At 42.0% G+C, this 14,792-nt stretch overlaps 3 protein-coding genes across 4 annotated transcripts; all 3 read right to left on the bottom strand.

Annotated features, from left to right (window-relative positions):
* Positions 1-1,905: 1,905 nt before the first annotated feature.
* Positions 1,906-5,591, bottom strand: LOC310808493 (tubulin alpha chain-like). Its single transcript, XM_083675426.1, has 4 exons — positions 5,509-5,591; positions 3,435-3,657; positions 3,184-3,332; positions 1,906-3,054 (listed from the first exon to the last, which is right to left on the bottom strand). Exons 1-4 carry the CDS (start codon positions 5,509-5,511, stop codon positions 2,074-2,076), a joined length of 1,356 nt encoding a protein of 451 aa, XP_083531552.1. The 5' UTR covers positions 5,512-5,591; the 3' UTR covers positions 1,906-2,073.
* A 1,746-nt stretch (positions 5,592-7,337) lies between these two features.
* Positions 7,338-9,057, bottom strand: LOC310808622 (tubulin alpha-1B chain-like; the record flags this gene model as incomplete). 2 transcript variants are annotated; one of them, XM_083675625.1, is made up of 3 exons in its annotated part: positions 8,922-9,057; positions 8,412-8,560; positions 7,338-8,315 (listed from the first exon to the last, which is right to left on the bottom strand). In XM_083675625.1, exons 1-3 carry the CDS (start codon positions 9,040-9,042, stop codon positions 7,338-7,340), a joined length of 1,248 nt encoding a protein of 415 aa, XP_083531751.1. In that variant the 5' UTR covers positions 9,043-9,057. The 2 variants fall into 2 exon arrangements, with proteins under 2 accessions (XP_083531751.1, XP_083531750.1); XM_083675624.1 differs by having other exon boundaries at positions 7,338-8,560.
* A 2,065-nt stretch (positions 9,058-11,122) lies between these two features.
* Positions 11,123-13,861, bottom strand: LOC310808169 (tubulin alpha-1B chain). Its single transcript, XM_083674904.1, has 4 exons — positions 13,783-13,861; positions 12,554-12,776; positions 12,291-12,439; positions 11,123-12,187 (listed from the first exon to the last, which is right to left on the bottom strand). The coding sequence occupies exons 1-4, from the start codon at positions 13,783-13,785 to the stop codon at positions 11,207-11,209; spliced, it is 1,356 nt and encodes a 451-aa protein (XP_083531030.1). The 5' UTR covers positions 13,786-13,861; the 3' UTR covers positions 11,123-11,206.
* Positions 13,862-14,792: the final 931 nt, after the last annotated feature.

Here is a 14,792-nt window from a genome sequence, read left to right as displayed (position 1 = left end):
AAGTCCAAAATGTTGTCTTCCCTCATACAGACTACAAATAATGAATAGCCTACATGAAAAATATGTTTTGGATAAGATACTGTTGCCAGCAATTGAAAAGGCCTCAGATCCTTACAATGCTCTTTCGTTGTTTTTCCCAATATATCTCCTTGAGACATTGTAATAGTTCACGTCATTAGGACATATCTCATATTATACTTCAAAACATTAAGTGGGCAAACACACACTCTAAATAAAACGACCCATAGTGTTTTCTTGAGAAGAGTACTGTTACTGTACAGTGTGATAAGGCTTCTCAGAAATACAGATAAACACTTGTTTATCAGTGTGTGTCATCATAGTAGTATTTCTTTGAGCCATGTACAGTAATTTCTTTTTCTTTTTTTGTATACATTTCAACAATGTAACCTATGAATTGATTCAAGGGACAGAGTAACTTTGCTGGTGAATTTCCAGGATATTATGTGCAATATGACAGTATTCATAACCAGTACTGTAATTCTCTATCAGAGGTCAATTTGTTTGTTGTTTTTCCCAGGAGCCCATGTATTTATTTAACTCACAACCCAGGATTTCAGGATATTGATAGATATTGCCAGTCCTGTTCAAAATTACAAAATGAAAATAAATCATTTTACAACTCTAGTGTGGGTGATCTGTCATTTTATTCAAGAAGTAAGTTCTAAAACACACACAGACAAATCACTGCCCTTTGCACTTTTACTAATAACTGAACTATACACATTTGTTTGCAACTCTTTGATATCATTTTCATACACACTCTGATTACACCTTTATTTGAAAGCCTTATGTAACCCTTAGTTCATACTGTACATCTACAGAATTTGACATACAATAGCAACAGGTTCCATCAATCAAATAAGGTTAGATTTGGGGAGGTTTGCTGGTATGATTTAATCTGCCATCCAGGTGCCATCTGCCATTAGGGGCAATCTAGTAGCAGAGGGAACAAAGACTGTATTTAGACACCCCACCTGTCAGCCAGCCTGACAGGTCCGTCCATGACAGCCTATGAATACCAGGCCCAATTTTAGATCAGGGCTGTGAACTGGGCTCTTCCCCAGCCCTGCACAGTCTACATGGAAAACACATTTCACATTCAAAATTAATGTAGATAGCGTTAATTGGTAAATAATTGGGTGTCATTCGTATAGTACTGTACCTGGGGGTAAACAAAGTCCCTCTTATGTGGTCTACATATGGAATTCTGGCTGTGGGTTGTTTCCTAAATCATGCTTTTAGTAGGGCTTTTCCAAGTTAACCTTTTTCTATGCGATTCTGACTGGTACAGCTTAGTCAATTGTGTAGTTACCTGCAACTTAACTAATTGTTATTGGAGCTTCTCTGGCTGTATTGACTGAATACGAAACAGGCATGTGTTGTACAACACTGCCCCCTAGCCTTTATAGTTGTCACTTACCAGAGGATAGTTTTACTGCACGTCTTAATAACTCAGCACAGCAGACACAAAATCACATTAACCCAGTCACTGTATAAGGAAAGCTATTCAACAAAAACGTGAAAATGATTTGAACAGGGGTTGGACTATTTTAACCTCCATTATTGCTGCTTGTATCATTTCCCTCTGACACTGCAATGGGGATAAAACAACACATTGCAACTTCAGTGTTCCTTGAAGGTATTGTAGTCTTGCAAACTAGACACGCACGGTAATCGTGCAACATGAGAGGTAGTGTGAAAACTCTGAATAAACAACCCTAACTACCCTTATTAATGAAGTAGCATAGCCACAACTGTAGGTACTATGTAACAATGTACACACACAACAATGTTATCATCACAAGTTAATTACACTAAAACTATATTAGTGGAAATCAAAACAAGTAAACATTTTGTTTGCATTACAATATCCATTTATTTTGAAAGGACATGAAAGTGCGTTTTTTGACATGAAAGTGGTTTTTTTGACATGAAAGTGCTTTTTAGTTTTGAGATGAAGCACAGACTAGCGGGTTAGAAAGAGGCCAACAGAAGAGAATAAATAATTTGCGATAAGGGTTTGACAGGAGTCATACAGTAATGCATTTTCTACTAGTACTCTTCTCCCTCTCCCTCATCCTCTCCTTCATTGCTGTCAGCTCCCACCTCTTCATAATCCTTCTCCAGGGCTGCCATGTCCTCTCTGGCCTCAGAGAACTCTCCCTCCTCCATGCCCTCACCCACATACCAGTGCACAAAGGCACGTTTGGCATACATGAGGTCAAACTTGTGGTCAAGCCGAGCCCAGGCCTCTGCAACAGCGGTTGTGTTGCTCAACATGCATACAGCCCTCTTGACTTTGGCCAGGTCTCCACCAGGGACTACAGTGGGGGGCTGGTAGTTGATGCCAACCTTGAAACCAGTTGGGCACCAGTCTACAAACTGAATAGAACGTTTGGTCTTGATGGTGGCAATGGCAGCATTGACATCTTTGGGCACCACATCGCCACGGTACAGCAGGCAGCATGCCATGTATTTGCCGTGGCGAGGGTCACATTTGACTAACTGATTGGAAGGCTCAAAGCAAGCATTGGTGATTTCAGAGATGGTTAATTGTTCATGGTAAGCTTTCTGGGCAGAGATAACTGGGGCATAGGTAGCAAGAGGGAAATGGATACGGGGATAGGGCACCAAGTTGGTCTGAAACTCTGTCAGATCAACATTGAGGGCGCCATCGAATCGAAGAGAGGCAGTGATTGAGGAAACAATCTGGCTAATTAACCTGTTGAGGTTGGTATAGGAAGGACGCTCAATGTCGAGGTTCCTACGGCAGATGTCATAGATAGCCTCATTATCCACCATGAAGGCACAGTCAGAGTGCTCTAGGGTGGTGTGGGTGGTCAGGATGGAGTTGTAAGGCTCCACCACAGCTGTGGACACCTGGGGAGCTGGGTAGATGGAGAACTCCAACTTGGACTTCTTGCCATAGTCAACAGACAGGCGCTCCATCAGCAGGGAGGTGAAACCAGAACCGGTACCACCTCCAAAGCTGTGGAAGACCAGGAAGCCCTGAAGACCAGTGCACTGGTCAGCCTGGAGAGAGAGACACACATACAGTAGGTCAATAAAATGAGGAGGTATCCAAAATCTGACCATTTATTGGATTAATTAATTAATTAATATTTATTTTATTCAGTCATTCATCCATTCAGGGGTACTCACCAGTTTGCGGACCCTGTCCAGCACCAGGTCAATGATCTCTTTGCCAATGGTGTAGTGCCCACGGGCGTAGTTGTTGGCAGCATCCTCTTTGCCAGTGATCAGCTGCTCAGGGTGGAAGAGCTGGCGGTAGATCCCAGTGCGCACCTCATCTAAGGAGAGAAAACATAGTCCATGAAGGGGCTCAATAACAACCAGTGGAGATTGTATCTTAAACAGCCCACAAATAATATTCAACCAGAAACAGAGCTCACCAATGACTGTGGGCTCCAGGTCCACAAACACAGCCCTGGGGACATGCTTTCCAGCCCCAGTCTCACTGAAGAAGGTGTTGAAGGAGTCATCTCCTCCTCCAATGGTCTTGTCACTGGGCATCTGCCCGTCTGGCTGGATCCCATGTTCCAGGCAGTAGAGCTCCCAGCAGGCATTGCCAATCTGGACACCAGCCTGGCCTACATGGATGGAGAGGCACTCACGCTAGACAAAGAGGGATGGATGTTTTATTAACTTGTCAAAGCCAAAATAATCACTTAGATTTACATTGAAGTTATTTAGCATTTTTATCCAATGCAACTTACAATAAGTACATTTGTCGAAATCAAATCAAAGTTTATTTATTATATACATAGAATACAGCCGTAGACAATGCAATGAAATGCTTAGGGCAAGAACAACTCCTCAACAATGCAGCAAACAACAATGCAGTACAATATAATAATAATAAAACAATGACATAAGGTGGCAAAGTGTATAGCAGCAATATTGGGCAGTAGCCCAATACATTCTAGATTCTAAGTAAGTGTCAACTGTACAACAGTCATCGTAAGTAAAACCTTCGATAAGAACAAGTGCCATCAGCAGTCACAGTGCTAGAGAAAGGAAGAAAACAAAACATTTTCTGGCAATGTACAGTGATAGGTGGTGGAGAGGTTTGAGGAGGAAGAGCCCAGGTGTACCCTAAAGAGATGGGTCTTTATTCTGACATTCTTTATTCTGTGAAGCTCATTCCACCACTGGGGGGCCAAGACAGAGAAGAACCATGACTGAGCAGAGCGACCACTACGTCCTTTTAGAGGTGGCGGTGCCAAGCGGCCAGCAGAGGTGGAAGAACGTAGTGATCGAGCCGGGGTTTGGGGACTGACCATCATTTGCAGATAGGGAGGGGCTGTTCCCTTTACCGCTCTGTAGGCGAGCACCAGGGTCTTGAATCTGATGCCTCTGGCAATTGACAATAAACTATCAATACAGTCATGTGGTCAAAAATTGGAAGAAGTCCAACTGTATAAACGTATGAAATAAAACGTTTCTATTTGAGACGGTATTTGAGAAAAACAGACCATTATTGATCAAAGCATCTGTTTCAAGCAGAGATACTGCCAGTGGCAACAGGATTTCATTTGTTCAAAGCAGCTACAGAATTAGCCATTTACTGCTAACTGCCAAGTGTCAGCATCTCTTTAGGGCAGGATGGGGAGGAGGGGGCAAGAGAAAAAGGCTTTCATTGTAACAGAGCCAGATACCAGTTAAAGTAGAACATCATGACCACATCACCTGACTAAAGAAGCATCTTCAACAAACAAAAAGACAGTGTCTTCAAAGGCAAAAATATCACACATATGGCTTCTTCTTTTTTATTATTAATTCCTTCAACACATTCCAAAAAATGTAATGCATTTTCCTTCAAAGATTACATCAAAGGTTCAGCTTAGTTTTCTGCCAAAATATTGAATGACAGGAAATCAATATTGTGTTGTGAATCTAATAGGCGAATATTTTCATTTTTTGAATTAGGCCTATAGTTCTTATCTGTTCTGAAATTACATTTAATTACTGAATACAAACTTTGCTGTTGATTAACTATGGCTTTTTACCGGTTATCTTCCACGTCATTTAGGAGTTAAGAGCACGCATGTGTTTATGTGCAATGACCTTCCACGTAGCCAACTGTATATTGGCGAGCCATTTCCTGAGTCACTTCAGACAGGAAAAGCTGGAAAGAGCTGGCATCCACAAATGTCACTGCAGAGGCAGTTTAAATCGAGTTGGATTGGTATGAGATTCCGACTAAACCCGAACTCAAAAGTAAAATTAACACAAGTTGAGGTCTGCTTTGTATTTAGATTTAATGCCGGGAAAACAAGTTGATGACTTTAGGTAAACCATGCTATTTTTCCATGTTGTTCCCGATTGACAAAACGTTGTTGAGATAAAGTGGAAATCGTGTTGATTCAACCGGTGCCCTATGCCTATGAGATGTGTATCCTCTATCTAGTGATACCCTTGATGACACAAAATGAGTGAAAACAAATGTATTCGTTTCATACTCACCATGTTGAAGATGGAACGTTTCGAGATGTGATGTAGAGATGAGAAAATTAAACTCTCACATGTAGACCGTTAGGTGTCTTTTGTAAGAAGTTTACTGAACAGAGAATTCTGGGTGGGGCAATTTATACTTCCAAGACATAGTGGGAAAGGGTTGGCATATCCGATTGGCAGATTCTATTTTCTGTCCTATTCCAATTGGCTAGCAAAGTAGTGCATCAAAGTGTACATCCCGTTCTTCACGCTACGATTTTTGTGCAGTGAAAAGTGACAAGTGGGAAGTTTCAGTTTCTTGTAGTATTGACGTTTCGTGTTTTGCTCTACTCCTAAAATAAATTAAGTGCATAGAGTCATAGATTGAGTTGGCAAGCCACCTTTTGGTACTCCAGCACATGACGATATAACTTTTAAGAAAGGGTCTATAACAATGGGGGGGGGGGGGGGGGGGGATATATCTGCCGATATATGTTATTTTTTTTACAGAGTTCCTTTTTAGCACAGTTTTCATAAGAAAGCAGTGGCAAAAAGATGCTCTTAATGCTGATGAGGCAAAAATCCATATCTCAACAATTACCTGAAATGATCTCCATTGATAAATAGAGCAACATTTTTTTATTAGATTTTTATGTACCCTTTATTTAATTAAGGGAAATCCCTTTGAGATCAAGGTCTCTTTTTCAAGGGTGCCCTAATTACGAAATATATACACAGTTACTGCGCCCAGTTATTATGCCAAATGAGAATTTCACATTGTTTAGTGTACGGCATATTGATATCAGTGATTTGCTGTTCAATCTAACTTCTTGTGATAGTTTGATCATCCACTGAGTTATTTTTGTTATACTCAAGTTATATTTCATTTACAAAAACATACAGAAATGCACTGTGAAAGGCATTCTTAAAACATACCGTTAGAATACCCCCTTCACTTTGGCCAACCACTGTAATTTCCAGTAATGGTTTATTCCAGCTCTCTCCCTCCCAAAGACGAACTTTATCAAAGTGGTAAATTCCTCTCTCTTCACAAGAGTAAAGAAACCTGCGTCATTAGAGTCCGTGGTAATACGGTTGATTGGCGCTATGCACCCAAGCTGCTTGTGACAAAAGTTAGCTAGAACGTCTGACTCTGTAATTCATGGATACAAGCTAGCCATGTTAACTGGTTAAATCAATTATTGGTCATATCTTACTGTGTAGTTCCTTATGCCTCTTGTTCAGTCAACATCATTTTAGTTAGCAACTGTGCTAATTGACTGCAGTCCAAAGAGCTAACGTTACTTTGCTAAATGCAGCCACTTCGGTAAGCATTCACTTAAGGGCAAAAGCCATTAAAAACTTAATTCATTCATAAAAAAATACATGTCTATATTGCTCTGGGAAAAAAAACAATTACATTGATTTTCTATAATTTTGGAATGTGACGCACTTTGGTGCTGTATCGGTGCATTATCCGATGTATATGCAGTTCATACTGCTCTAGTATTAACTTACTTCAAAATACTATTAATTATCTAAGTGTCTACTTATAAATCACAAACTCCCAAAGGAAACCGTAATATAAAGTGTTTTTTAGATAGAAGTAACCAAAAAAACTGAAAACATGGGAATCTGTTTTAAAGCATGATTTGACATTTTAATAGTGCATCTCCAATAGTACACACACTTCCTTTCTGTGAGTGTTAATGCACAACAAGAGACAAATATTACCCAAGCAGAAATGTAAGTAACAAGAGAATATTAGGCTATAAAAAAGAAGTGCATTGTGATTGTGTATCTTGTGCTATAATAAGATATATCAGGTGTAGGAGGCAGTGACATCCTTGCATAAACACTCAGTACTCTTCTCCCTCCTCTCCCTCACCGTCGACGGAGTCAACCCCCACCTCTTCATAATCCTTCTCCAGGGCTGCCATGTCCTCTCTGGCCTCAGAGAACTCTCCCTCCTCCATGCCCTCACCCACATACCAGTGCACAAAGGCACGTTTGGCATACATGAGGTCAAACTTGTGGTCAAGCCGAGCCCAGGCCTCTGCAATAGCAGTGGTGTTGCTCAGCATGCACACAGCCCTCTGGACTTTGGCCAGGTCTCCACCAGGGACTACAGTGGGGGGCTGGTAGTTGATGCCAACCTTGAAACCAGTTGGGCACCAGTCTACAAACTGAATAGAACGTTTGGTCTTGATGGTGGCAATGGCAGCATTGACATCTTTGGGCACCACATCACCACGGTATAGCAGACAGCATGCCATGTATTTGCCGTGGCGAGGGTCACATTTCACCATCTGATTGGCCGGCTCGAAGCAAGCATTGGTGATTTCAGCCACTGAGAGCTGCTCATGGTAAGCCTTCTCAGCAGAGATAACTGGGGCATAGGTAGCAAGAGGGAAATGGATACGGGGATAGGGCACCAAGTTGGTCTGGAACTCTGTCAGATCAACATTGAGGGCGCCATCGAATCGAAGGGAGGCAGTGATTGAGGAAACAATCTGGCTAATTAACCTGTTGAGGTTGGTGTAGGAAGGACGCTCAATGTCGAGGTTCCTACGGCAGATGTCATAGATAGCCTCATTATCCACCATGAAGGCACAGTCAGAGTGCTCTAGGGTGGTGTGGGTGGTCAGGATGGAGTTGTACGGCTCCACCACAGCTGTGGACACCTGGGGAGCTGGGTAGATGGAGAACTCCAGCTTGGACTTCTTGCCATAGTCAACAGACAGACGCTCCATCAGCAGGGACGTGAAACCAGAACCGGTACCACCTCCAAAACTGTGGAAGACCAGGAAGCCTTGAAGACCAGTGCACTGGTCAGACTGAGGAGAGAGAGGGGCACATGTCAATAAAAGGAGAATACAAAATATCCACTTTCTGATTTGATAGACTATTTTTTTCAATTCAGGGGTACCCACCAGTTTGCGGACCCTGTCCAGCACCAGGTCAATGATCTCTTTGCCAATGGTGTAGTGCCCACGGGCGTAGTTGTTGGCAGCATCCTCTTTGCCAGTGATCAGCTGCTCAGGGTGGAAGAGCTGGCGGTAGGTCCCAGTGCGCACCTCATCTGAGGAAAGAAATTAGCAGCTTATCCCAGGGAAAGCTCATTGAAAATGTAATTCCTAGTATTATTATTTCATTCAAGTTCTTTTTAAGTTTTACCTTGAGGCTGTCCTTCTCGGAGAACCCTTTGAAGAACCCTTTTGGGTTCCATGTACCGTAGAACAATTTTGGGTTCCATGTAGAACCCTGTGGAAAGAGTTCTACTTAGAACCCAAAAGGGCTCAACATGGAACTCAAAATAGTTCTCCTACAGGGACAGCCAAAGAACCCTTTTGTAACCTTTTTTCTTAGTGTGTTCACAATTGACCCAGTCATATGGAAAATGCACCACTTTACTTCAATGCAATGAGAAACATAGAGCTCACCAATGACTGTGGGCTCCAGGTCCACAAACACAGCCCTGGGGACATGCTTTCCAGCCCCAGTCTCACTGAAGAAGGTGTTGAAGGAGTCATCTCCTCCTCCAATGGCCTTGTCACTTGGCATCTGTCCGTCCGGTTGGATCCCATGTTCCAGGCAGTAGAGCTCCCAGCAGGCATTGCCAATCTGGACACCAGCCTGGCCTACATGAATGGAGATGCACTCACGCTGGGGTGAAGAGGGAAACAATATTTTGTTTACCTCATATGTTAAAGTATATTAGTAGTTGTAGAAAATGTTATTATCACCAATGGGGATGGGGAAATTGGGTTGTTATACAGTATTTCATGCATCAACACAGTATTACTCAGCCCTCATTGTTTTGAGGTTTGTTCATGACATGCTCTGCTACCATTCTTTTGACTCTGATCACATATGGATGGGATTATCTGGGTCACACGTTTTAGGCTACTGTCTTTTTAAAAGCAATATCACACCACATGTTGATTTTCTCAACGAAATTAGTTTACCATGTGTGTTCGAATTATTTTGATGTTGCAACGAAATAATGTTTAATGTATAGCCTAATCCATAATTTATAATCTGTCCCGACTATCTGCTATAGCACGTTTTCTATCTCCTACAGCAATTGGGAAAACAACAGATGTACACAAAATGATTTTTGACAAATATACTGTTGTCCCTAATGGCCTATCTGAGAAACTAAATGGACTGAATACATTTGTCAGCGAAATGGCAGCTCAGAGCAGCTTGACCGGACCAACTAAGCGTCTAATCTGATTTAAAGTGCGTTGGGCAAAGGATTTTGGAGCAGTGGAGAAATACAGTACATGCGCTCCATTCCATTGCAAAATGTAATTATTTTATACGCACCAACTCCACAATATTTAGCTTTGAATTCCGTATATGAATTACAACACTGTATTTTAGATATATGGGTCGGATTTCGGTCGTATTCCTTGGTTAGGTGAAATATTATACCGAGGATGGTAAAGCACTGTCACATAAAAAACACAACATATCTTTGACTGAAATTGTTCACATCACAAAAATATAGCGCTCACCATGATCGCTCCTTGTCAAGGGCAGAGGCGCAATAAAACAAAGTCGGAATAGTCAGAAGAAATTCCACACGAAGTGTCTGTAGCTGAGGTGTGCGAAGTCTGAAGATAATCCGATGACGCCACAAATCTTGTTTAGGGGGTACGACGATTTATCGCGCACAGTATTCATATTTTTTGTGTGCATAACAACGACTGTGCGTAACTATACTTCAACTAAGATTTTATTAATTATTGTCCTTTTTCTTACAATAGATTAATTTCACTTGATTGTTGGGCCACTTTGAAGCTGTGTATCTCTATCAGAAACGATCAGGTAAAACAGATCATAGTTTATAAATGATGCAAGTACCAAGTAAGTGATTTTGAAAATAGAGCATCTAAACATATGTAGTATCGTGATTGAGAAAAATGCTGGAGCAGGGTGTGTTTTGTGTGTTGTTTTTTTTACTTTGTAATCCTGTGATTAAGGGGTGAACTACTATCTGTGCAATAAAGCTCCAGACCTTTTGGCAGAGACTGTGCAATCACATTCAGAGAAGCAACACCATTTATCCATCCTTTGGAAGCCTGAATCACATGCACAAACCCCAATATGAACAGGGGAACAACTACAACAAAGCATGTTAAAACGCAGTGTTTATCCTACCACTGCCCCTCCAACCGCTCTATTGGTGGCAGTGTTGGGATAATCTCTGCAGTCCATGATCCCCTGTTGATGTTGAGGTTCATGTGCAGCATAAAGTGGCCTCTCTGTATGAGGGCATACTACGACCTGTGCTCAAATCTAGTGAGGCAATGCCTCTGGCCTATGATCTTGGGTGGCCTATGTAAAGGTGTTTCTTTTTATTTGTTTCACTTCATGATTGGTATTTTAGACTCTCCTAAAAGGGATTCATAAGACCCTATACCCTATAGAACAATATTGCTGCATTTCTAGCCTTTGTGTCACCCCAACCCAACTAAAACCCTCAGTTCTATGTTATGCTTAATCTACCATTCTACACAATTCATAAAGACTACATGCTGTCAGAATAAATTCTTTAAAAAAACATAACACAAATGAATGCACATTTGTTAGATAGGAACTTTATTTATGCAATACAAAGGTCACTTGACACACTTGCATTTTGCTTGTTGGAATGTTTTTGGAATCATATTTCAAATCCATTTATTTTTCCTGTTAATGTAGTACCTAGTTTTCCCTTTTAATACTCCTCTCCCTCCTCCTCTCCCTCACCCTCGATGGAGTCAACCCCCACCTCTTCATAATCCTTCTCCAGGGCTGCCATGTCCTCTCTGGCCTCAGAGAACTCTCCCTCCTCCATGCCCTCACCCACATACCAGTGCACAAAGGCACGTTTGGCATACATGAGGTCAAACTTGTGGTCAAGCCGAGCCCAGGCCTCTGCAATAGCAGTGGTGTTGCTCAGCATGCACACAGCCCTCTGGACTTTGGCCAGGTCTCCACCAGGGACTACAGTGGGGGGCTGGTAGTTGATGCCAACCTTGAAACCAGTTGGGCACCAGTCTACAAACTGGATGGTGCGTTTGGTCTTGATGGTGGCAATGGCAGAGTTGACATCTTTGGGCACCACATCGCCACGGTATAGCAGGCAGCATGCCATGTATTTGCCGTGGCGTGGGTCACATTTCACCATCTGATTGGCCGGCTCGAAGCAGGCATTGGTGATTTCAGCCACTGAGAGCTGCTCATGGTAAGCCTTCTCAGCAGAGATAACTGGGGCATAGGTAGCAAGAGGGAAATGGATACGGGGATAGGGCACCAAGTTGGTCTGGAACTCTGTCAGATCAACATTGAGGGCGCCATCGAATCGAAGGGAGGCAGTGATTGAGGAAACAATCTGGCTAATTAACCTGTTGAGGTTGGTGTAGGAAGGACGCTCAATGTCAAGGTTCCTACGGCAGATGTCATAGATAGCCTCATTATCCACCATGAAGGCACAGTCAGAGTGCTCTAGGGTGGTGTGGGTGGTCAGGATGGCGTTGTAAGGCTCCACCACAGCTGTGGACACCTGGGGAGCTGGGTAGATGGAGAACTCCAACTTGGACTTCTTGCCATAGTCAACAGACAGGCGCTCCATCAGCAGGGAGGTGAAACCAGAACCGGTACCACCTCCAAAGCTGTGGAAGACCAGGAAGCCTTGAAGACCAGTGCACTGGTCCGCCTGGGAAGAGAGACGGACACATGTCAATAAAAGTAGGATTCAAAATATCCACATTCTGATTTATTTCATAAAATACCTTATTCATCCATTCAGAGGTACCCACCAGTTTGCGGACCCTGTCCAGCACCAGGTCAATGATCTCTTTGCCAATGGTGTAGTGCCCACGGGCGTAGTTGTTGGCAGCATCCTCTTTGCCAGTGATCAGCTGCTCAGGGTGGAAGAGCTGGCGGTAGATCCCAGTGCGCACCTCATCTTAGGAGAGAAAATAAGCATCTCAATAAGGGGCTCAAGACCAATCAGTGGAGACCATATCTTAAACATGCCTCGAATTATGAGAAATAATGCAATGAGAAACATAGAGCTCACCAATGACTGTGGGCTCCAGGTCCACAAACACAGCCCTGGGCACATGCTTTCCAGCCCCAGTCTCACTGAAGAAGGTGTTGAAGGAGTCGTCTCCTCCTCCAATGGTCTTGTCACTGGGCATCTGTCCGTCAGGCTGGATCCCATGTTCCAGACAGTAGAGCTCCCAGCAGGCATTGCCAATCTGGACACCAGCCTGGCCTACATGGATGGAGATGCACTCACGCTGGGGTGAAAAAATATGGAATTAGTGTTGGGACTAAAAATCGAATGTGCATATTTATTTTCTGAAAAATCCAACAAATAATGAAAAAATATCATTTGCCCTATTGACCTAGATAGAATTTACTATTTCATGTATTCATCACTATTCTGTTCTCAGAAGGAAAAGAGAGCTAACATATTTTATTGTTGGTTTGCTAGAAAAAGAAAACAATGTATCTGCAGCCCCTTGAATGCCATGGTTACAATTACAATGTACTGTGTCAGTGTAAGTTACATCATATGATAGTAACAATGGCATACAATAGAGCTATAAAAAAATATAGCTTTTGGAGTTTTAAGGTAAAATAAAGTAGGCCTATCCATTAACGAAATACATCTTTAATGGAGTCATACTGACGAATTGATTGAGGGATTGCTTTTATTTGGGCGTGGGCCATATAATGAAATAAGGACAGGCTGCTGCGCATCCTCCAGGTCCATTAATTGTTTTATCCTGGTGCAGTCACTGGGAGGGGAGAGGCAGGGATGGACATATTGAAGACGAGGCTAATTCATTCAGAATATAAAAGGCTACGGTACAATGCGTGGAACCCGTTGGAATGGTTACTTATCATTGCGTTCACATCGCGTTTTGTCTATTGTTCCTTAGGCCATACTCCTAACACGCGCGGGTGCGCTTTAAGCTTGCTTTTTGCTCATTGGTTCCATCACAGACACAAACGCTTGATCTATCTTTAGAATGTCTGTGCTGAATGTCCAAAATGTCTATTGTCTATGTTCGACTTTCTTTGTTTGGGTAATCCTTTTAAATCCACAAAAAGGTACTCTTATATTAATCGCATATTGGCCTATTTTTTATTTATTACATTATTTTATAAACATTCTAATTGTAACTATAGCCTACAGTCTCTAAACTCCACACTGTGAAATAGACATCATACATAAAGGCCAATGGAAAATGGTATATTGCTATTTTTAATGTTATAAATAATCTGTGGTAATCTTACCATTTTCGATGTTTTTTTTCCGCAGCACTTGACAGGTCTCCTTGGAAGGGTGTCTTACAATTCGACAGCAAGGAGGTCGATGTAAGAATAATTGCTCTGCATGAACAGAAACTGCTTTATATACAACTGCTGCCCTGGCGACGGGGTCTCCCTCGCTGCCATTGGGTAAGTCTTGGTCAATCTGCCCAGTTAAGAAACGTCTACTGTTTTCTATTGGACACACAAGAGCATCGTCAAAAAGACAAGCACCGCCCTCAAAACCCCACCCGGCTTTCTTGTCACCGGTTATTATGTTACAAGCATTTTCTGCCCATTGTCCGTAATTTTGTGCGTTTTGAGATGTCAAGATGTGTTCCAAGAATACATATCAATATTTTGTATGCCTTTTTCATCGTTCATTTTATCGTTCATGCATGATGTCAATTATGGAATAGAGGGAACGCAATCGCTTAATTATTTATAAAGAATATCCGCACTGCACTGGTTCAGCACTGGTTCAGACAGAGAACAGCCCTTTTCAGAGTTGAATCCTATCAGCATAATGCTGACTCATATTCTATGCGCCTAATATACACCTATTATGCATATGACACAATACCTTCGATTCTTTTATCAACCATCCTTTGATCTACACAGGCGTGAAGATCTGACATTCCACTGTACCTGATCACACCTTCCCACCAAATACCGACATTCAAGCTGTTTGAAACATCCAAATATAAGATACACCTTTAAAGCAGACAATACAGTGTGTCAGATGTGTATGACTTCAAGACCAAGATACAATGCATAAGATCAAAGTTTTCGTGTTGGATTTATGTCATGAAATAGTTTCATTCTGTTTATGATGAGAATTTTCAATGTGATACGTTCGTACGTATACGATAGATAGATAGATAGATAGATAGATAGATAGATAGATAGATAGATAGATAGATAGATAGATAGATAGATAGATAGATAGATAGATAGATATGTACTTTATTGATCCCCGAGGGGAAATTAAGGCG

The sequence above is a fragment of the Argentina silus genome (genome assembly GCF_951799395.1).
Source record: "Argentina silus genome assembly, chromosome: 8".
NCBI classification, from domain to species: Eukaryota; Metazoa; Chordata; class Actinopteri; order Argentiniformes; family Argentinidae; genus Argentina; species Argentina silus.
The sequence above is the reverse complement of the archived record's forward strand: the minus strand, read 5'-3'. Positions and strand labels throughout refer to the sequence as shown.